General features: G+C 35.5%; 1 protein-coding gene across 1 annotated transcript in view; it reads right to left on the bottom strand.

The window, feature by feature from the left end:
• Positions 1 to 24,074, bottom strand: part of LOC125264078 (inactive ubiquitin carboxyl-terminal hydrolase 53) — a 51,591-nt gene that overhangs the window by 9,716 nt on the left and 17,801 nt on the right. The window contains exons 9-14 of the mRNA XM_048183323.1: positions 22,447 to 22,615; positions 19,342 to 19,491; positions 15,830 to 15,964; positions 7,806 to 8,502; positions 6,405 to 6,473; positions 2,927 to 2,949 (exon numbers count right to left, since the gene is read on the bottom strand). Coding sequence (XP_048039280.1) covers positions 2,927 to 2,949; positions 6,405 to 6,473; positions 7,806 to 8,502; positions 15,830 to 15,964; positions 19,342 to 19,491; positions 22,447 to 22,615 — 1,243 coding nt within the window. The remainder of the gene's footprint in view (positions 1 to 2,926; positions 2,950 to 6,404; positions 6,474 to 7,805; positions 8,503 to 15,829; positions 15,965 to 19,341; positions 19,492 to 22,446; positions 22,616 to 24,074) is intronic.

Raw genomic sequence — 24,074 nt, 5'->3', positions numbered from 1 at the left:
TATTTTTTATTTTTTACTGTTTTTCATGCAATATTTACAATACTTTATCTCAGCTTCAATTACCAAAAACAAACATTTTAATTGTTGGGTAATTTTTAAAAATGATTTAACTCTTATTCATTCAGTTAATATTCATGTTCCCTAAAGCCCTAAACAACGTATCCTGACACGTGGGGGAATTAGCTCATAGACAGCCATCACATGTGTGATGACTAGTTTCAGAAGTTGAGGTAGAGCTCAGATCTGACTGACAGGTTGGGAGTGGTGTTAAACTCGACCCATACGTCAACACTCAATGTTTGAGCCAACATGAGATCACTGCCAACTCAGCAGCCAAGCAACACACACCTGTTCTCTATAGTTGAATAATTCAGGCCCAAAAAAAAATCAGCAGCAAAATCCGATGGACTAGGGCTTAGCTGGAACATATGTTTAGCTTTGGAGATCACAATTAAACAGTGCGTGACAACGTATTACCAGTGTTGAGTGTACTGCATTACTAAGGTAATTAATTACTTTCATTTAATTCCTTTGAAAAAGTAAAGTAAGGGATTACTCTTAACGTTTATGTAATTTAATTAGTTACTTCTGATGTAATTACATTAAATACTGTATAGACTATAGAACAATTCTAAAAAAAAAATATAGTGAAATATATAGTATTAACTTACCCAACACTGTGTATTAAAGCTAAATTAAACTAGTAAAGTAATACTTGCAAATATAAATATGTATAGATATGAATCACATTAGACGAGACTAAACTGGATCTGTCGAGCTGCCAAAAATATTTACTGATGTCTAAGAATAAATATTTTCCACAGTGCAACAAGATCTCTCTTAAATGCTACTTAGACAACATCTCTTTATGGTTTTAAATGTGCCATACAGGAAATGCCATGCTATAAACTCTCTACTATATTCATACTTTCACAATTACTGGGCCAAACAATAAAGTAAATGGACCGGGCCATTCTCAAAATAACAAATAGTCCTGTCTTCATTAAGTTTTAAGGATTAGGCCCATTTAGTTTACATGCAACATCAAAAACTAGATTTGGATTGCTGAAGGCAGCAAAATAACAGATATGGTAATAAAATATGACAAGATCTCAGAGTTAAACTGTGTCAGAAATAAATGTTAATTATGTCAGATATCACTTAAGCAAAACAAGTGTCTGAATAATTTTTGGTTCTAAATTATCATCGATTTTGGTAGTCCACTGTATGAAGAATTTTTGGGTATAATATGTCACAGTTTATGATTTTGCTATCCTCACTTACATTAATGAACTATACTGAGGGACTATACTATACTCAAAAATATCAAAGATTTTTGGTTTGACTGTGTATATATATATATATATATATATATATATATATATAATATAATTATAAAAAAAAAGGAAATAGTAAATAAATAATAATTAGGGCTGTCAAAATAACGCGTTAATTTCGATTAATTAATCTAAGAAAAAACAACTGCGTTAAAAAAAAAAATAACGCAGATTAATCCATTCCGTATTGACCTTTGAACCTGGAGCCGTTCTAGCCACCATTCGACTGTAAAATGAAGGAGGGAGATGACTGCTGCGCTGACGGACAGAACGAGCAGAGAGCTCCTCCCTCGTGCGCGCGAGCTCTCCCTGTCTTCAAAGTAAGCACCGTCTTTGCACTCTCTCTACCTCACACATAATAATCTAAATCATCTGACACAATGCTAAAAGTTCGTAAGACCGAATCCATGTTTCACGAGGCGCATTCGGAGAATGTTTTTCCTGAATAACCGTTGGGTGTGAATAGTGCTCAAAAGAACGTCACCTCATCTTCTCTGACAGGCGCCCGGCACATGCAGCTGACATAAACCACACTTTCAGTAAACAAAAAGAAAATCCTATCCAGTGGTGAAGTGTTTTCTGTGTTGACAAATCTTTTGCGATGTCCTAATAACAGTTGCGATTCTCACGCAACGCGTCAACGTCCGCTACTGTCCAATTCGCGACCTAATGACTCATTTGAACAGATTCATTTTAATGAATCATGACAACAACTGATCCTGTCCACACGGTCTATAATGAATCATTTACTCGAACAACTCTGAAATGAGAACATAAGTGTGCTTACCCCATTTAGCAAGAGTGGTTAGTAAAATTAGCCTTAATAATCCACAATATTTTCAGGTTATTTAAATGAGAATGTGTAGTAAATTAGGCCTACCTATAAAATCAGTGAGTTTAGACTGGAGTGAGGTGAAACCAGAACAAAGCAAGTTGTTGTTAGCTAGGTGCATTCAATTGTATATGGCAGAAAATTATATTATTAGTTAATATAACTTCTAAATGCTACTTTTTAATACTTTTCAGGTTTAGCAAAAAAGCATCTTCTCTTACAAAGCTATAAAATCACTTTTTTTTTTTTTTTTTTTTTTGCAAAGAGGGCAAAAAAGAATTACAGTGAGAGTGGCGGGTACTTTATTGTCAGTATCAGGCTCGCAGATCACGTGAGTAGGGCACTTTTTACTGTTTGTGTGGATGCCCATGTCTGTCACCACCGAAGACCATTTTTGACCCAGGAAAAACCCTGCATTGATTAATTTGAATTGAAATATTTAGTACTTTCACAGCAAAAATTATGTATGCGATTAATTTAGATTAATTAATCACAGAGTATGTAATTAATTAGATTAAAATTTTTAATCGACTGACAGCCCTAATAATAATACATTAAAAAATGACTGCAGATGGAGAACAGCGAGTCTCTGTAAAACCACAGAAAGCAAACAGCAGCAGATAGTCCTGACAGCAAGATCAACTGTCAGGGATTCGTCTGTTCAACACACTGAACTATCAGCAACTCCCGCTTGGTCTGACCTTTAAAAGCATCTTATGTGATACAAAGCGCACACGGCACACAGAAAACTGAGTACAGCACTGATACTGAACAAGAGGACTACAGAGACAATGAGACAGTTGCCATTTAGGAGCAAGAGAAAGCACATCCTGCCAACAGTCCTTAAAAAAACCCTCTGTAGTGAACGTCTGATCAAACAAGGCCAATGTTCAACTGCACTGTTTACTGAAAGCTTGAGTTGTTAACATGGGATTTGACATTTCCTTCCTTAGCAATATGAACATAGGAAGAGCAGCAAAAAATTCTCTCGACATGTTAGTCACAATTAAAAATGTATGAATTGAATTGCTTTAGATAAAATGTCATTCCAAGCAGCATCTTCAAACAAATGATTTTTGCAATTACTTTTAACTAGCTGGTGTAAAGGTGATTTTTAACTCAGTTCTCTTTAAGTTCACACAGGTGTCATGTAGTTCATCACACTATGGACATTTGACAACTAGAAAGTGTCCAAATACCAGTTGTCTTAATTTTGAACAGTATATCTATTTATGTATAATTAAAAACGAACTTGTGCGTTAAAGGTTTAGCTTGTGCTGCCATTTAATGCAATGACATTCACACATATTTGTGTGATATAATGAATTATTAAAAACCATGTATCTATCCATTAATATACAGTATATGTGAAAGTGCTCCTATTATGCTTTTTCGAATATTACCTTTCATGCAGTGTGTAATATAGGTATATGTTTGTGAAGGTAAACGGTCTGCAAAGTTTTAAAGACCAAAGTGCATGTCAAATAAAATTGTCTCCTAAAAGAAAGAATTGATTCTGAATTGCCAAAACGAGTCGTCAGCAATTCCAGTCTCACTTCTTGTTACAAACCTACATAACAATGTAACAAATTTGCATAATGCCAGCATATGGTCTTCATTGGCTACCCGCAAACTACTTTGACCTGCCATCAAACTCTGTAGTTGTAGATGAGGCCTGGAACTACAAACATTGTTTTGTTCACTGTTGACCTGTCTAGAAGACGCTGTTTTCTGTGAAAGCAAATTCACGTTGAAAGCATGTCAAAAGGATGAGGACTTGCACTGGAATTGATATGGAAAAACCAATGCCATTGTTACTGTTCATATCATTGTGTATCAAGCGCCGAGGAAGCTTCCGGATCTGAAATTCAGAGGAAGGTGTTTGGTTTCAGACCATCGACCAATCACAACAGACTGGTCCATCTGACCAATCAGAGCACAGTAGGCTCATAGAAAGAGGAGTTTAGAGAGACTGGATCTTCGAATGAGTCGTTTTAGACATTTTGAGAAATGAGGCGATGTGCAATGTGTATTATGAGAAAAATAAAGTGTTTTTTTTTTTGTGTATGTCCTTGGATGCATGCAAACCTTTCACTCTAAATAATAATGTGTTGACTCTACAAAAAAATAAATAAATAAATTTTAAATAAATAAACAGTTGGCATTATTTTGAGTTATGAAAACTCTGAATTAATTTACGTTCCACACCAACAAGCTACACTGAGTTAGAGGAACTTCTTAATTTGTAGCTTAAACGCAAATTTTTAAGTTGATTTCTTAAAAAAAATTAAGTCACTCCAACTACCAGAGTTGTAGCCCTGGAACCAATTAATCCGCTATTTCAGCTCAAATCAACAGCTATTATAGCACATCATAACACATTTAACATGTATATTCAATGAACAAGTAAGACAAGAAGTGTTTACCTTCATGTATCTACAATGATAACTTTAACATTACAGAAACCATTTTAAACTTCAAACATAACAGCATTAAACACTAACAGGTCTTTCCCTTCACTAAAAACAAATAAATTAACACTTAATTTCAACATTTATTCTCCTTATCCAGTCCTATGCAAAGCATGCTGGAAACTAGAAATCCTCTGCTTAATTTCCAAAGTTATCATGACAGTTTCATTAAGTTACAACAACCTACTTTAATAAAAAAGCCAATTAACGCAGACATTTGAGTTTTAATTACAGATGATAATAAGTTGATGTAATGATCAACAGAACTCAACAAAATAATGTTCGCAACTTAAAAGGTTTAATTAAAACATAAATTAGAATTTTAAATTTGCAACCATGCATTTATTTAAGTTGTGGTAACAGGTCCCCTGTTTGTAGGAGAGACATCCAAAAAAAAATTAGGAACCTTTAAAATAGCATAATTGGGGAGCTTTAATATTAATTTATTATTGTAGTATTAGTCATTATTTTATTTATTTAACTTTATATTATTTTCAAATTGATTTCTGCTCTATTGGCTACACACACTCAGCACATTTGAACCAATTCCAAGCTGACATTATGGAAAGGACTGTCAATACACTGTTAAAACGCAACTGGATATAAAATGTCAAAAAAAAAAAAAAAAAAAAAAAGTGTAACATCTGAATTGTATTACTGTTTAAATGACACTGCCATCTGGGCGTGAAGAAAGCAAGGCAGACAGCAAAAGAAAAAGAACAACCTAAACATAATAAAAATCTTGCATCACTCACTGCCTAAGCCCCCCAACTCATTTAACGTCAAAAGAATGCACAGCCATTATTTCCCATGGCAGCGAACACTTCAACGCTTGCGTCGCAGTGAAAACACCCTTAAAGGCAAGCGAGAGGACACAGCCTGAGAGCTGTCCTTTCTGCTTCACTTCTTCAGCCCATAAAGCTCCCATAAACCACGTACAGCTGGGGTAAATAGACCCCCACCCCAGCCATCACAACACACTCACACATACACAAACAGCTCCCAGCGCTGACAACCAGGACAAATGATTCGTCCCCAAACACGACCCCATGTGCACCCTTCACTTCACCAGTTCATCTGGAATGAGAGTGCTGATAACAGCCGCGACGGGTCGTCTGAGGTGCGCAATGGCATAAATAAATATGTATATATTATTAAAGTATTTATTAATATTTTAAATAAGCTTTTTTAAAATTTTTTAGTTATTTTAATTTTAGTTTTAGTAATTTTGTTACATGCTTTTCTCATTTTGATTCATTATTTTTTAATATTTCTATTTAAATTTAATTTATTTGTATTTCAAAACTCATTTAATTTTTTTTTTTATGTTTAAGTTTTTTATTTAGTTAATGTTTCTTTCAATTAATGAATGGTTTTGAATAGTTTTAGTTAACCATTAATGACACTGGTTTCCCTACTGGTACAGTTGAGGATCGGACTCTTTTATTTTGATTTCTTCACTTCAAAAACAGTGATTCTTAGTTAGTAAACATATAATTGTCTACTTTTATCATTACTTTTGTGTTAAGCTAACTGGTAGCTGTTGTTCATCACTGTGTGGGGGTTTAACTGAGATCTGTCAAAGGGTGAGAGGTTGACAAAATACACACTGTGCACCCATTTTCCAACCTTCTGATTAATATTTGCAACATGCTAACATTCAAAAACCGATATCAGTGTTGTTATTGTCAAGTTGTCAACTAAACTGTTATTGGTATTTGGGATAAAGTGTCTGATGACACTTTTAACTCAGAAGCCTCTTACCGTAGAAGATGGGCGAAGGTGAGATCTCGGCCTTTGAATCCTCGTACCTCCTTTGGTAGTTTCGGTTCCCTAAAAATACACAATGCATTGAACTCAGTAATGTTCTAGAAGCAAAGCTGTATTTGGCTTAAGGGGTGGTTACACTAGATTTTGTGCTCCATCCACTCTAATTTCAAACATATATATGTGAGAGTACATGAGTTCACATTTGGTCAGCTTGAAATATTGATACATTTGTAAAATGAAAAGAAGTTCTTAAGAGGATCTAAATGCCTAAACTTGGCTAAAATCAAACATGGACTGGTGCTGTCACATCGTCCCGTTATATAAGTTCAATGCAAACTTCAAGTACATGCTTAAACTATTAAACTTAAAATTTCAGTTAGGAAGAACAGCTATACATGAATCAGTCATGTAGTATGACCGGCCCTTTAGTCAGTCTACATTAGTTCTTTCCAAGCCTAACCTTTTTAAGACATTAAACAAAGACGTAAACACCTCCACCTAACATTACTGCAACATGGTGTACTCTGATTCACAATGACAACAGGATATGCACAGCTACACAAGAATTTGATACCTTATCTGACAAAGAAAAACATTCAAACGGTACTGGAAAAGTATTCTTTGCTGACACGGCTTGAACACAACACTGTTCATAGGCACATTTTGTGCGTTGTTTACTCGGTTTAAAAAGAATGCTATATAACAAACAAACAAACAAACAAACAAACAAACAATTTTATATACACTACTGCCCAAATTTGGAATTGTAAGATTTTTTAAAATGTTTTTGAAGTGTCTTTTATGCATGCCTCTACAAGGCTGTTTACTCAATCAAAAATACAGTAAAAACAGAAATATTGTGAAATATTACAATTAAAATAACTTTTTTTTTGTTTTAATATATTTTAAAAAGTAATTTACTTCTGTGATCAAAGCTGAATTTTCAGCATCAGTACTCCAGATTTCAGTGTCACATGATCCTTCAGAAATCATTCTAATAAGCTGATTTGCTGCTCAAGAAACATTTCTTCTTATAATGTTGCAAACCGTTGTCCTGGTGTCTCCCAGGATTTTTTGATGGATAGATAGATATTTATAATATTATCAATGTATTTACTGTCTTTACTAATCAAATCCTTGCTGAAAAAAATATTAAAAAGATCCCAAACTTTTGAACAGTAATGTATATACAAAATCGATTTAAAAAAAGAATAATAATTGAACCCTGCTTTTTCTTGTCGGTGGATCTGGCCTAAATCAACTGCATGAAATCTCCCTAACTAGTATTGAATTCATATTGATTTCTTCTCTTGTAATCACATATGTCACCATTTATCGTCCAATGTTTCTTGCATAAATGCAAATGTCTTGATTGAGGATTACTTTAGTTCTTACCTGGAGACGTTTGGTTCGGGTATGGATTGCATTTCTTTGTTGCTCAAGTTCTCCACCACAGGAGAGTCCAGATTGGCCGAGCTACTGCTGAGACGATCACTGCTTTCGTATCCAGATTCAGTGCGCTGGATTTTCCAGTTATCAGTCCGAATGGTGAGGTTGCTGACGATTGTTTTAACCCTGTCCTGCTCTGGAGGTCCACGACCCTCCGATTCCAACGAGCTCCTGCTGCCCATGTCCTGTCTCTGCTCATCCTCATAAATCGTCATTAAACTCTTGGGTTTGCGTTCTTCACGTCGGCTCCACGCCAACTCTTCGCTCTCCTGATTAAAGGTCTGTCTGCGAGAGTTGTGCGAGTTTTGATTATTATCGCTGTTTAGTACGCTGTCGACATTAAGTGCCTCTCGCATCGGCCTCCACGCTCGATTGGCTCGGCTGCGAGAGCCCTGACTGCTGTCCGTATCGTAGCCGTTGCCGACATCCAACCTTCGAGGGCGATTCTCTCCAGGGGGATGAAGCGGCACGCGAGGTTGAGGTTGAGAGCGTGGTTCGTGGTTGAAGTGAGTGGTCGTAACAGGCCAGCGGTCCGCTTTCGTCGGACCTCTGCCCTGGCTGCTGTACAGCCGTGACTCTAGATGCTTGAAGCCATTCTCAGGAGGCGATAGTGAGCGGGCGTGAGGCTTCTCAGGCGCTGAGTCTGGGGATGAAATGCATAGTTACAACCAGCTTGATTCTGGGAAAATTTACCCTGTGTGTCAACTGGCAGTAAAGAAACTCGCAGTGTGGTTGTCTTCACTGGTGTTTAATATTTATTGTGTAATACACAGTTAATAGAGCTATCATATTAACACAGTTAATAGAGCTATCAATTTATTTGGATCTATTAAAGGGTTAGTCCACCCCAAAATTAAAATTCTGTCATTAATTACCCTCATGTCACTCCAAACCCAGCATTTTTTCATCATAAATATCTTAATTTGTGTTCCAAAGATGAACAAAAGTCTTATGAGTGTGGAACGACATGAGGGTGAGTAATTAATGACAGAAATTTGATTTTAGGGTGAACTAATGCTTTAACATAATCATAAGTACATCAAAAAATCTATATGACGACTTGATTACACCTCTGCTAATGAGGAGCGTGTTAAAAATTACTTAAAATTATTAAAAAAATTAAATGCTTTTGCCTCTGTCAGGGTGATACAGTATCACACTGAAGAAAAACATTTTATTTTTGCATACTCTCATATTATTACGTCTTTAAAAAAAAAAAAAAGAAAGTATTTTGTCGGTGCTGATAGCCTTGTGGGCAGAGCCGACATATAGCGCCGATGCCCTTCGTGTGACCCGAGTTCGAGTCCTGGCTCGCAGTCCTTTCCCGATCCTGTCCCCTTCTCTCTCTCTCCCACTTTCGCTTCCTGTCTACATACTGTCCTATCACAATAAAGGCAAAAACGCCAAAAAATAAATCTTTAAAAGGTTTTAAATATTTTATTTAATATTGAATATATTTGAAATATATGTAAAAACTTTTATTTTAAAACTGAAAAAATATACACTTCAGTTTTTCAAGAAAGAATTAATTCTAAAACTTAGTCTTCTTAATGACCAAACTGGACACACAAAAAATGCTGGGTTAAAAACAACACAAAATTGGGTTGAAAATGGAAAAACCCAGCGGTTGGGTTAAATGTTTGCCCATCCTGCTGGGTAGTTTTATTTAACTCAACTATTGTTTAAAAATTACTGTATTTCTTGGTCAAAATTAACCCAAAATATGTTGGAAATTAACATTTATTAATATGTTTAATAAATGAGCATTTGTTAATAAGTATAATGAATAATAATTAAACATTTATTAAATTGCTTATTAATAAATGTTTACCTTTTGATTATTATTGTTGCCTCTAGTAATTATGTGTCTGATTTTTAATTTCCAACCCATTTTAGGCTCATTTTAAGCCAGCCATATAGTAATTTTTAAACAGTAGTTGGGTTAAATAAAACTAAAAAAAAAACAAAACAAAAAAAACACATTGGGCAAACATTTAACCCAACTGCTGGGTTAAAACAACCCAGTCACTGGGTTTGTCTATTTTCAACCCAACTTGGTTTGTTTTAAACCCAGCATTTTTTTAGAGTGTATATAAACTGTATTTAGCTTTCCAAACAGGACTGAAAAATGCATTTTGCCACTGTGTGAATATAGTCCTGGTTCACACTCAAATTTGCTGCATTATTAAATTGTTCATTTACATTACACAAACAATTCACAGATGCTCCTTCCAGTCTACCGGCCAGAATCATCCATCTCCGACATATGCGGGGTTGCACTAATAGCCTGGATGACCTTTTTTCTTGTGAAGGTGGAAGAGTGACTCTCTTTGGGTAGAACAGTGCTGATATTGGCACTGTTAAATAGGCTGGCATAGAAATTCTGCGGCAATGCAAATCCATACTGCTGTGGTGCCATTCCACATTGCCAAGTCCCTATATCGTTATGCAGTATAGGCTTTAAAAAACAGCATTATCTCATTAGATATTAATGCAACTTTGACTTGTGGTCATCATATGCACTGAAAATGCTAATTATCTGGCATAATGAATTGTCAAACAGCCTATGCACTTAACTTTCTACAAGATGAAGGCAGTCTGGTCAGAGATCTACATGCTAAAGGCTAAAAAGCCATTAGTAAGCCATATACATACTTAAAAAGGGTAAAGCAAAGTCAAGCAGCTTGGCTTGCAAACCACAATTTTACTGCTTATGAGCAATAAAAGGAGATGGTAATGTTGGTCACATGACATGCACAATATGGTGAGCCAGTTTCACTGCACATGAGGAAATGACTTTGTGATACCCATAACCTCATGTCATGTCTATATGGTCCAGTTATGTGCACTGTCCAATGTGCCAATATAAAAAAGTGTGCTTAATTGTATTGAATGTGCAATTGTAATGTACTTCAAATCTTAAAACTAAATTTGGTTACACTTAGGGCTTAACAAGCTACGCAATATCGCGTTCATATCGCAGATGAATCGCCTTCGATAATGAACGCGATATTGCGTGGCTTTTCAGTGAACTACGGCTCTGTCTATTAAATGCCGCTCCATTTGAAAGCAGGTGATGGCGATTTAGCGGTAATCAGGGAACCGGCTTTACTGACGAAATGCGTGTGACAATCGCATGCGATATATCGGTCAGCCCTAGTTACACTTTATTTTTAGGTGTCCTTGTTACAGTTTAACTATATATTTAAGTACGAAGTAATAATAAACGACGTACTTATATATTTAGAGTTAGGATTAGGGTTTGGTTTAAGGTTAGTTGCATGTAATTATGAATAATTTGTGGGGCGGTTGTGGCCCAATGGTTAGAGAGTTGGACTTGTAGCCCGAAAGTCACGGGTTTGAGTCTCAGTACCGGCATGAAATGCTTGTGGGGGGAGTGAATGGCTCCCTGGGTGCTAGAGTTGTCAAAAGTACTGACTTTGGTACCAGTCGGTGCTGAAATTTTAAAAATGTGATGCTTTGAGCGCTTTTGAGCAGATTCGTAAACACCTCTGATTGGCCATTGTGTTCTCGCGCTCATCGGATACGTCTGTGATTGGCTACAATGATCAACGCACGGGAGCGTTTGAAATCACACGGAAGTGTTTGCGCTGTGTAAGCGCTCGGTGAAGAGCATCATTGATGACTATTTACAATGTTTTTGAAGCGTTGATCATTGTAGCCAATCACAGACATATCTGATGAGCGTGTCAACACAATGGCCAATCAGGTGTTTACAAATCTGCTCAACAGCACCACATTTTTAAAATTTCAGTAACGATGGTACCGAAGAAATGCAACAAATGCAAAAAAAAAAAAAAAAAAAAAAAAAAAATGTGTTCATGGTTTGTGTGTGTGTGTGTGTGTGTGTGTGTGTGTGTGTGTGTGTGTGTGTGTGTGTGTGTGTGTGTGTGTGTGTGTTCACTACTCACTGCTGTGTGTGCAGTTGGATGGGTAAAATGCACACCATACTTGGGCTACATGTCACGTCACTCACCAATTTACTATTATTACTACATTAAGTTCATGTAACATAAGTAACAAGGACACTAAAATAAAGTGTTACTGTAAGTTTAAAAAAAAAAACAGACAATTATTAAAATAAAAGGCCACTTAATTGTACTTAATGAGAGTAAACTTTAATGACTGTTTCTTAACACGCTTAATTCACTTAAAATTTTTCTTACTTTGTAATGTCAAATTAAAAGTTTTGCTTTAAAGTACATTTCAGATCATTGCTTTAATCTTTTGTCGCATTTTAAAGTACTCCAATTTTGATATGTTGACTAACATACTAAAGCACATGTAAAGTACTTGATTAAAACTGTAGTGTTTTTTAAAAGTTAACATTTGAAATTAACTGATTGCAACTTCATTACAAATGTGTAATTACAACAGCTCAAGCTCCTATTCACTTTTATTATATGGAACAGAGAAGCCAAAACATTATACAAAATTCCTCCTTTTGTATTCCACATAAAAAGCAAGACACATACGAGTTTGGAATGACATGAGGGTGAGTAAATGATTTTTATTTTTGCCTGAATTATTCCTTTGAGCTCATACTTGTCTTTGAAGCACACACACTCCCTCAGACAAACGACTGATGTCCTTACTTTTCAGCAAGCAATCTTTTCTAAAAGAGATGACTTGATCTGATGGACATGTTGTTTCATTAGAAAGGCTCCAGCAAAGCCTTTATGGCCCTTTGAGTGAGTCTCATTGACCTCATCCAGCATTAGTGTGGTTATGCAAGTGAAGCTTCTGTGCGGGTGATGCAGAGTGGTGTGCACAATCTGATCTCTTCAGCAAATTTGACAAAATGTGTCGATAAAGTCATTATTGGTTTGAAACTGGACTCAATGATTATAAAACTACCTGGAAGGAATTGCATTGCATGATGATATCTGAAATGTCCTGTGACATGATTTGGCATACAGAATCGAACATTTTATGTAAATTGTGTTAGGTGGACATACAGTTGCTGTCAATCATCTGGTTAATTTTACTGACTATGGCAGGAATGATTAATTACCATAAAACAAAATAAAAATACTACATTACAACTACTGAACTCTCCGTTCAGGGGTGCATGGCAATATTCAAAATATAACTGCATCACCCAGTATGACCCATTATTAATTGAGCTGGAAAAAGAGCTGGTCGCTCAGCACAAGCTAGACTGAGGAACTGTTAGAGATTACAATACCCAGCGTGAGGATGTAGCACACGTCAGAGGTAATCTGTGTTTTTAACACTTCTCGCTGACCCCGTGTTACATAAGGACCAGCAGAGCACTGTGAGCTAGTTTATTCCACTCCAAAGCTCTGCTAAAAGCTCACACATCTGTGCTTCTCTAAGGAGGACTGAGAAGATTTTTTAAAAAGATGACCTATTATGCTTTTTACATTTTCTTCTTTAGTGTGTAATGTTGCTTTTTGAGCATGACAAAAGGTCTGCACATTTACAAAGAACAAAGTCACTCTAAATTAAGTTACACTCTATATCATTAAACTCCCTAAAGCATCTCAACTGTAGTCTTGAAGTTTTCTTTGGGGAACGAATACATCACAATATTTCACATTTAAGTAATTCTCGCCAAAGGCATACGCAAAATAAAGGGGCGAGGCCTGGTTGAGTTGTGTTAGTAGTGTGTTGAAACTCGCAGTAAGTGGTAAAGGCCGTGACATTTCTGAAACACGCTTGAAGCGGTTAACCAATCACAACACACTGGTCCAGCTGACCAATCAAGAGCACATTGCACTTTTCAGAAGGAGGGGCTTCAAAGAGACAGGCAGTGTTGGGGAAAGTTACTTTTAAAAGTAATGCATTACAATATTGTGTTACTCCAAAAAAAGTAATTAATTGCATTACTTAGTTACTTTTTATGAAAAGTAATGAGTTGGATTACTTTTGCGTTACTTTTTCTCATCTAGGCTGGGCTTGCTTGCTTGTTTTTTTTTTTTAATAACAAAAAAAGTTATTCTATTTTTGGCAAATGTAAAGGCCCTTTTACACCATGGCTGCATTTCAGTTAGTTTTTTTTTTTATGCCATTTCCTCGCTAACTTCCCTAAGTCTCATTGACTCAAATGTATGTCATTGCTTATGTTGCACAAGTGCCCACTACTGGCGGAATCCTTGCAATTGGCTGAACTGGAACATCCTAAGCCCTTGATCACCTGGAATCGGCTATGGAGTGGATTTATTATTTAAATTTGTTTTCCTTACGAAACTGTTTAATGCAGCATTCTATATGTATATAGGTGTGTTTGGATTGTTTTAGATATTTTTAAAAATTAATATATCAGAGTTTTTTGCGGTGGGGTAAATTAAACGCTATATGCAGTGACGTCACAATCGTGTTGCATTGTGGGTAATGGAGCTGCCTCAAGTGTACATATGAAGTAGACTCGCTCCCCTGGTCCAAATCGAGGGAGCGAGGGTCTGTTCATATAAACTTCCCTCATCCACTTCACGAAGTGGAACGCACTTCAAAATGGCGGCAGGGATTCCCCCGAGGGGAAGTGCTTTGGGAAGTTTAAATGTCTTAAAGTGGAGTGGAAAGCAGCCCATAATTGAAATGAATAAGTCTCAGACTGAAGGAAATGCAAATTCACACCTGTACAGTAGAGGGCGCAAAGTTAAGTACTCCAACAATAAAAACAAAAATGAAACAAATGTGATATTTATCGAAAGTCATTTTTGCTTATTAGTATGGTTGAACTGGATCATCAAAGGTCAGCAGTAAACACATTGGTATTCTGAGTTTGCATTTTACTGTTTTTATTCATTTTGAGGAATGCTGAATCTGTTTTTGTGCAAGTGTGAAATGCATGTTCACATTTAGTCTAGAACTACAATAACCATCAAGTTTATACAACACTTCTGCACTTACTCACGATCTCTCAACATGCGAACAGGAGAGCTGTCAGTCAATAAATGGAAAATCTAAGTAACTTGCATTACTTATTTGAAAAAGTAACTCAGATATTTTGTTATAAATTTAAAAGTTACTTTACTACTTACTTGGAAAAAAGTAATCTAATTATGTAATTCACATTACTTGTAATGCGTTACCTCCAACACTAGAGACAGGAACTAAACTGTTACTAACAGACTGGGGAGAGAGGTGCTGCAACAATGTAAAATACGTGAAAATTAGTGTTTTTTGAACATTCAAACATTAAAATCTATTCTAGTAGACCCCAAAAACAAAATTAAGACTTTGTAAAAGGGTATAATATGGCCTCTTTAAAGGGGTGTGATTTAATACAAGACGGCGAGGTTACTAAAGAAGGTGAAGAAATACGAACCAATTAGCCCTGTGTTAGCTTCCTTAAATTGGTTGCTGGTCCATTTTAGAATCAAATACAACATTTTATTGTTCGTGTTTAAATCCTTAACTAACCAGGCACCATCATATTTGGCAAACCTTTTAATTCCATATAATCCTCCCAGAACACTACGATCAGAGAATCTAAATTTACTTGTAGTGCCTAGAACAAAGCGCCTATATAAAGGCGATCGGGCATTCGCTGTAATAGGGCCAAGACTCTGGAATGAGCTACCTCTGCCGATCAGGTCTGCCAAATCCCTGTCAATATTTAAGAAATTGTTGAAAGCACATCTAATGTTGGTAGTATACAATGACTAGATGTGATCTTTTATATTCTGATGTGGTGTTTTATGTTGTTGATGTATGTTTTCCATTCCTCCATGTAAAGCACTCTGGCGCAACCTTGGTTGCCTTTTAAATTGTGCTATATAAATAAACAAGACGAGACAAGACAAGACAAGACAAGAGAGTAAAAGTGATACAGTAAAATGTCTTTTTTGCTATAGGTGCAAAATTTGCTTGTTCAAATCCCAAACCCTAATTACAAAAGATAAGCTTGTCTTTGTAAATGACACTAATGGCATTTTATTTAAATATTTTAACCCAAAACAGTCCAAATGTAACATTCTTACCCCGGTGCCTCAGTGCTTCTGGTCTTGTCTGTGACCGGTCCGAGTCCTTTTTGATAAGGTTGATGGGACGGCCTTCTTTCGGCAGCTCCCTCAAAATCTCTCTAAATCGACTCTTTGGATCAAGGTTCATCTTCACTGTAAGACAAACAAAACATAAATGGTTAAAAGCAGCACTTTCATTAAAGATGTAATTCTACAAAATTTAAATCCTGCTAAATGAGATTTCTGCTAGTATGGAGGTCCCACTGAGGTATTAAAAACTATATAGCTTGAATTCATTAGCTTTACTATAAATTAACATATATCAAGGTCTAAATCTAGCACTTTCTATACAGGAATACTGAAATGTTAATGCAGCCATTAAAAAAAAAAACTGTCAAGCATGTTTTATGGGTCAGCTGTAAAATCCATACGCAGCACCCTTCAAATAAAGTGTTAGAGTACACTTGAAGTTAAGAATCATTGGGATGGTGGGAGAAAGTGTGGTCTCTGCACTCTTTAAATACACCCCTGAGGCTTATGGGAAGGACAGTAGAGCCTAAGAGCCTTAAAGGCAATCAATGTGTGTGTGTTTCAGTGTTTTTTTTGCTGTGCTGGAGGAGAAAAGCAGTGAAGTGTTACAAGAGAGCAAAAGAGTGAGAGAGAGACAGATAACAAAAAGAGAAAGGACATTTCTTGCCCTCAAACACACTGCAATCACATAACGGTCTCTTAGCGAGGGGTTACTAGATACAGCTGAAAAAACATCATGCTATCCGTGATCACATCTTACATTCCAAAACATACTTAAAAGATACAGATCTCCTTCTGAACTTTGTAAAGTTTACACTTACAGTGGCCCCAAGAGGTACTTGAACATCTAAGCCACATTAAAAACAAAATTGCTTTTGTTCCTCTTTTGCATGTTGCTTAGGATAAAAAAAAAAGCATCTAAACGCATACATGTAAAACAAAACAAAGCCAAACCAAACAAAACAGTCAAAGCAAAAAAAAAAAAAAAAAAAAAAAAAACACCAAAACCAAACCAAACTCAAACAAACAAATAAAGAAGAAAACAACAATGAACAATGAATATCTTTGCTTTTGTTCCTCATTTGCAAGTCTCTTAGGATAAAAGCGCCTGTTAAATGCATAAACGTAAAATAAAACAAAGCAAAACTAAGCTAAACAAAACAAAGTAAAAAAAAAAAAAACCTACCTAAACCAAACCAAACCAAAACAAAACAAATAAAGAAGAAGAAAACTACAAACATTGTATATTACGAATATTATTGCTTTTGTTCCTCATCTGCAAGTCGCTAAGGATAAAAGCGTCTGTTAAATGCATAAATGTAAAACAAAACAAAGCTGAACAAAACAGTCAAAAAAAAAAAAACTAAACCAAACAAACAAACAAAAGGAAAAAAAGTACAATGTATATTACTAATATTGTTGCTTTTGTTCCTTTTTTGCAAGTCGCTAAGAATAAAAGCGTCTGTTAAATGCATAAATTAAAAAAAAAAAGACTAAACTAAACCAAACCCAATCAAACAAATAAAGGAAAAAAAATTGTATATTATGAATATTATTGCTTTTGTTCCTCATTTGCAAGTCGCTAAGGATAAAAGCGCCTGTTAAATGCATAAATGTAAAACAAACCAAAAACAAAGCAAAAAAAAAAAAACTAAACTAAACCAAACCAAACCAAATGAAGAAGAAAACTACAAACATTGTATATTACGAATATTGTTGCTTTTGTTCCTCATTTGCATTTGCAAGGATAAAATTCATAATGCATAAATGCAAAACAAAACAAAAACAAAAAGTCAAAGCAAAAAAACAAAAAAAAAACAAACAAAAAACTAAAACTAAACCAAACCCAAAGAAAAAAAAAAACAAAACAAAAAAAAACACTACAAACATTGTATATTACAAATATTGTTGCTTCTTGTTCCTTTTTTGCAAGTCGCTAAGGATAAGTGTCTGTTAAATGCATAAATGTAAAACAAAACAAAAACAAAGCCAAAACAACAACTACAAATATTGTATATTATGAATATTGTTGTTATAAGAAGTAGAAGAAGAACTACATGGCTCAGAAAAGTGAAATTAGTTCTGAGAAAAACTATTTGATATTGTTTTATCATCAAATGCAGTGGCATTCATACATGAAGTGTGGTTTAGGAATAAAAAAATTCTGGGGCCATTGTATATTAGATTCATTCTCCCTAAATGCACTGTTGAAACAAATGTAAACATGTCCATGAAATAAACTTATTGCAATGATTCTTCTAAGTTACTGTCACATTCTATTAAAACTTTGTTCAAACTGAAGCTGTGCACCTGAATCGCTGAGGACTATAATAAAAAGACTCATTTTGCACGACTTTATAAGCTACTTCCCCAAGCCAAAGGGAATATTTTCACTGCCTAAGGACAGAAAGCCATTACAAAGTTGATCTAAGAGCTTTTAGTGGAGAGGAAACTTCAGCAATAAAAAGAGAGACGCATCAAGCCATTATGGTTTGTAATAACAGTGGAATGTGGGCTACTGGAGTATGAGATACGTCTCCCCGCAGGTCCTTCTTGTCCGTCTTTGTTCAAACATCCTGTACTTCTCTCTCTGATCCTCTGGGTATTAAAACACTTTGCGGGGGAACAGTGTTGCCTCCAACAGAGAACATTTTGACCAGTGCACCGTTCATGAAAAAAGCATGAGGTTTGAGATGGCTGAAACAGGTAAATCAAGGTAACAGAAATTCTTGGGTCTTTTGTTTTAAGGACACAATCTTGAGTAGGGACATTTGTTAGGGGCTTTCAAAGAGGAAAGAACTTTTTCAATGGAAATTGTGATATTATCTTGGGAGGTTTTTACAAATATAAGATTTGCCTGTTAAATGTCAGTGCCAGTGACACTTTGGCAATTTTTTTTAAACTTCTTTTCCCCATCAAATATTTTAGTGATCATAAATTAGGTATCATCCAAAAAGCTTAAACATTCAAAGTTTGAAATTAGACATTGCCTTACCATGGAAAGGTACTTTAAAAACTTTTAGCAGGCTGGATTTTGGTGATACAGTATCAACTTCAAATTTGGAACACAACTTGGTTAGACGTAATGGTTTGATTTTCTAGCAACTTTAGAGTCCAAATTATTTTGTAAAATACATATTCTGTCTAAAATACAAAATGTTTAGTTCAGTCCATTTGCTTTACAGTAAACTTAAACCATACATTTTTAAAGCTTCTATTTTTTAAGCTGCTTTCACTTCTGGAATATTCTGCTGTGTCTTCATTAAAAAGGGACCAACATTAGGTCTGCATTCCAGAGCATTCATAAATTACAACCATTTAAGTTCAGATTTATGCTCAAAAAGGGCAGTAACTAATGCATTTGCTACATGAAAGTGAGTAATAGTCCTAGTTATATTATAAGCAGTAAGTCACTGTGAGGTAAAGTGATAGCAACGATATAATTTGAGGTGTTCATGTTTCAAGTAGTTTGAAGTACTTTTTTAATTTTATTTTATTACCTGGCCCTCTGCCGCCGCTAGTCTGGTTACTGCCACGACTGAACACAGAGGGAGGCTGAGACTTCTGCTTCAGAGTACCATGATTTGAGAAGAAAGCAGTCAAGTTTTCTCGAGTCAACTCCAACTTCTTACCACCCAGTATAGGAGTACCTGAGAGACAAAGCATTTTGTTCTTTAAATTTTATTTTATTAAGAACTACGGATAGTTCTTTTTTTCTATCAGTGTATTTGTTAAAGGTTTAGTTCAATTCAGAATTAAAATTTCATGATAATTTACTCACCCCACATGTCATCCAAGACGTTCATGTCTTTCTTTCTTCAGTTGAAAAGAAATTAAGGTTTTTGAGGAAAACATTCCAGGATTTTTCTCCATATAGTGAACTTCAACAGGGTTTAACGGGTTGAAGGTCCAAATGTCAGTTTCAGTGCAGCTTCAAAGGGATTGACCCCAGACGAGGAATAAGGGTCTTATCTAGCGAAACAATTGGTCATTTAAAAAAATAAAATAATAAATTATATACTTTTTAACCACAAATGCTCATTTTGCACTACTCTGCGATGCGCCACACATTACATAATCAGGTTGGAAAGGTCACGCGTGACGTAGGCGGAGTACCATCGTCCTTTTAGTTTTTTTTTGTAAAGGCCGTTTGACTTAGTCTTTGCACTTTTACTTTGTAAACACTTGCTCGGTACTTCCGCTTATGTCACGTGTGAACTTTTCAATGTTTTTTAGAAAATGACCGATTGTTTCGCTAGATAAGACCCTGGTTCCTCAGCTGGGATCGTGTAGTCCTTTGAAGCTGCAATTTGGACCTTCAACCCGCTGGTAACTGTTGAAGTCCACTATATGGAGAAACATCCTGGAATGTTTTCATCAAAAACCTTAATTTCTTTTTGACTGAAGAAAGAAAGACATGAACATCTTGGATGACATGGGGGTGAGTAAATTATCAGGGAATTTTAATTCTGAGGTGAACTAATCCTTTAATATGGTATGTGTGTTTATTTTATGTATATTACAACACAAATGTACAGCAGTTGGCATCCCAGTAAAACTAAAACATGAAAGAGGCAGAGAGGAAGAAGGGAAGGAAGGAAGAAAATACCCACAGCTTTCAAAGGCTGTAACTTGTCTGAAAATACATAATGATTTAATTTTGTACTATAATTTATGAAAAATGTCTGTAAAATAAGGATACAGGCTCTAATACCTAATCAACACAAAGATTTGACAAAATCATGTTTAATAATTTGAAGAAGAAACAATACTGTTATTTCTAAAAGTATTTGATTTGTAGTGAATCATCATTGGCTACGTTTACATGCACCGATTTTCGCCAATCCGAATGAATTGAATCCGATTGCAGATCTGTTTCGTGTACTCTAAACATTGTAATCTGATTCAAATATTCGTTTATATGTGTTTTATATACATTCCGTTCAAAACTTTTGCGCACGCGCTCTGCGTGTGTGACGTCATATCAATCACACTTGCGGTAACCCAGGTTGCGTCAACAGACGATGATCACGTATCGACGATAGCCATAGATATTGTCAAAAGCATCAAATCTTGGCAATATTAAGAGGATTTGGTATTTCCAATTAATGTAGGCCAGTTACATTATTCTAGTCTATTATTATTATAACTATTAGGTTTGGCTTCTTTTATTATTAAAAATTAATATTATACATGCTGTGAGGATAATAAAAGATTAAGCTATTAGCTATCTTTGAAAATGTTTTAAACATTTTTTTAGGTCTATTATACAATTAATTATAGGCCTATAATTAAAATTATTAAGAGTGTAGGCTATAATATTTAACACCGCAGTCATCAATGAAAATTAAGCGCAGCTTTACTTCAAGCACCGGATTTAAAAAAAACAACCTGTTTAACACGAAATACTATTAATTCTCATTTGTTTCACTAGTCTATATGTACAGGCCACAAGAGAAATAATGGAATAAATTAAGAGTTATATACCGTTATCAGCATATTATGTTGAAATTCGTCTCTGAGAGAATATGCTCCGTTATTGCCGCGTCAGGCAGCTTTTTACTTTCAATTTCTGTATTGACCGAGTTTGAGACTTTTTCACCGGCATAACTCTTGCGCAAAGTTTGCACGTTGCATCTTGTGTGATATTCATTGGCTCTTCTTGTTTTAAAACGGAAAGATTTCCAATATTATGATGAAGGAATACAGCTACGCCACTGCCTGTTGGCATACATCTTTACAGGTCTTTAAAGACGTGAACGTGAACTTGCGCACTGCGTATCAACATTTCACTGCGCATGTGCCCCAGAGACTTCTGAATACAATTGAGAAAGTAGTTGGATTCAAGCGTTTACATGTTAATTTTTTGCTGTTGGATTGGATTAGAAAAGAAATAAACCACCACTTCCAATCCGATCGAAATTTCATTCGGATCGAGCTCAATCGGATCGATTAAGGTGTTTATGTGAACGTTTTTCAATCCGATTTAGCCGTCAATTCGATTACAAATGGATTATTTGGGTGCATGTAAACGTAGCCATTGTTAGTGATGCAAGGTTTACATTTAGATTTACTACCAATACTAGTGGAACTGGTCAAGCATTGATTTAGGATTCAAGATTGTATTTGTGACGTACAACGTTATATACAGATTGAATTGCATATACATTGGCTAAAAATAGCAAACAATGCTCAATTGGTGCTAATCGATACTAGCATTAGACAGATTCATACTGCCATTATCCTCTCTCCTAACAAAACAGAATTTTGAAGAAAAAACAAAAAACAAAATTATTTATTTAATTATGTTTTTATTTTATTTATTATATTTTTTGGGAGACTGTATTGTGAGCAGCAATTTTTGAGAAAGACACCATCAGAAACTTGGGCCTGTTAATGTATTAATTAGTTACCTGTGATTAATTAAAAATAATTATTTAATATCTTATTATATGTAACGGTGATTTCTACTTTTTTTTTTTTTTTCACTGACAACAATAGCAGTTTCAAAATAAGTCAAAGCAGAATCATCTGCTCTCCAACAAAATTCTTTTTTGTGTTGAATTTACCTGAAAACAAAAGAACTGCATTGAAAGGTTTTCTACCTGGTGCGTCTCCATTGATTGAGCTCTTATTTTGGGTGGCACTGCTGTTGGTCCGCTGGGCCTCGTCTGTTATCACAGCACTGCCATCAGGGTTAGTGTAGAACAAAAGCAAAGGCTGGAAGTGACCTCTGATGCATTTGGTGACCACATCTTTCCACCTGGATCCCACCTAAAAAAAAGAAAGAAAGAAAGAAAGAAAGAAAAAAAAGTTATACAGTTATTTAGTATTGTTAGTAAAAGTACAGATGTGAAACAGACAGCAGTGAAAAAGAGATGAGCTATCTGAAGTGTTAGATTATTATTAGATGTGAAGGCAAGCATGCCTCAGGAAGGCTTAGGTAAGAGTATGCAGGCTGTACTACAAAGTCTCTCCAGGCAAACAGATGTAACCTTCCTTCTTAATTAACAGACAGAAGAGAAAGAGCAAGCAAGTGAGAGAGTGAAAAGCAGGAAAAGTCAGCAAGCAGGATGTTGACGCAGTGCTTCCCATTAAAGAAACAAATTACCTGAACAGTCAAAAGCAACCCAGGCTCATTGAATAAATGTGCCTGTGACAACATTTCTGCAAAATTATATTACGTTACGTCTTGCATGTTTCACAACATTGAAATGTCCAGTAGGTGGTGCATGTTCAGTTTTATCAGTTTATGAATTGAATCCGATTGCAGATCTGTTTCGTGTACTCTAAACATTGTAATCTGATTCAAATATCCGTTTATATGTGTTTTATATACATTCCGATTAAAACTTTTGCGCACACGCTCTGCGTGTGTGATGTCACATCAATCACACTTGCGGTAACCCAGGTTGCGTCAACAGACAATGATCACGTATCGACGATAGCCAGAGATATTGTCAAAAGCATCAAATCTTGGCAATATTAAGAGGATTTGGTATTTCCAATTAATGTAGGCCAGTTACATTCTTCTAGTCTATTATTATTATAACTATTAGGTTTGTCTTCTTTTATTATTAAATTAATATTATACATGCTGTGAGGATAATAAAAGATTAAGCTATTAGCTATCTTTGAAAATGTTTTAAACATTTTTTAGGTCTATTATACAATTAATTATAGGCCTATAATTAAAATCTTGCATGTTTCACAACATTGAAATGTCCAGTAGGTGGTGCATGTTCAGTTTTATCCGAAACAGATGAACGTGAATATGGTCACGTTTTATTACGCTGGTTGTTGTACGTATTGAGGCAGTTCAGAAATGAAAATGTCCCGTGAGTGGTGCTAAAAGGTTAATGCTAAAGGTCAATAGTGTTTGAAAATAACGTACCACTACCTACAGTAAACCATAAACATACCCAATAGTGTTAAAAGCAAACGTTACATAAAACACATTTGCTGAAGCAACCATGCCATTTTAGCTTGCTCGTACTGGAGGTCTGCACCCGACGCAACAGAGTCTGGCGCGGGACGAGTTTAAATTGCTGAGTGCGGGTGTGGGAGGGAAGATACTGATATGTGCGTGGGAAGCGGGAAAAAGAAATGACTCATGGGCTCCCGCAAAATATAATTATCTAATAATAACAGCACGCACAAGTCTGTCACTGGAAATCTGAAGCGTTGTGTGTGTGGAAATTTGAAGAAATTGCCTATAGACACCAGAACCAGA

Source organism: Megalobrama amblycephala, linkage group LG3 (genome assembly GCF_018812025.1).
Source record: "Megalobrama amblycephala isolate DHTTF-2021 linkage group LG3, ASM1881202v1, whole genome shotgun sequence".
NCBI classification, from domain to species: Eukaryota; Metazoa; Chordata; class Actinopteri; order Cypriniformes; family Xenocyprididae; genus Megalobrama; species Megalobrama amblycephala.
This window is presented reverse-complemented; position numbering and strand designations above follow the sequence as displayed.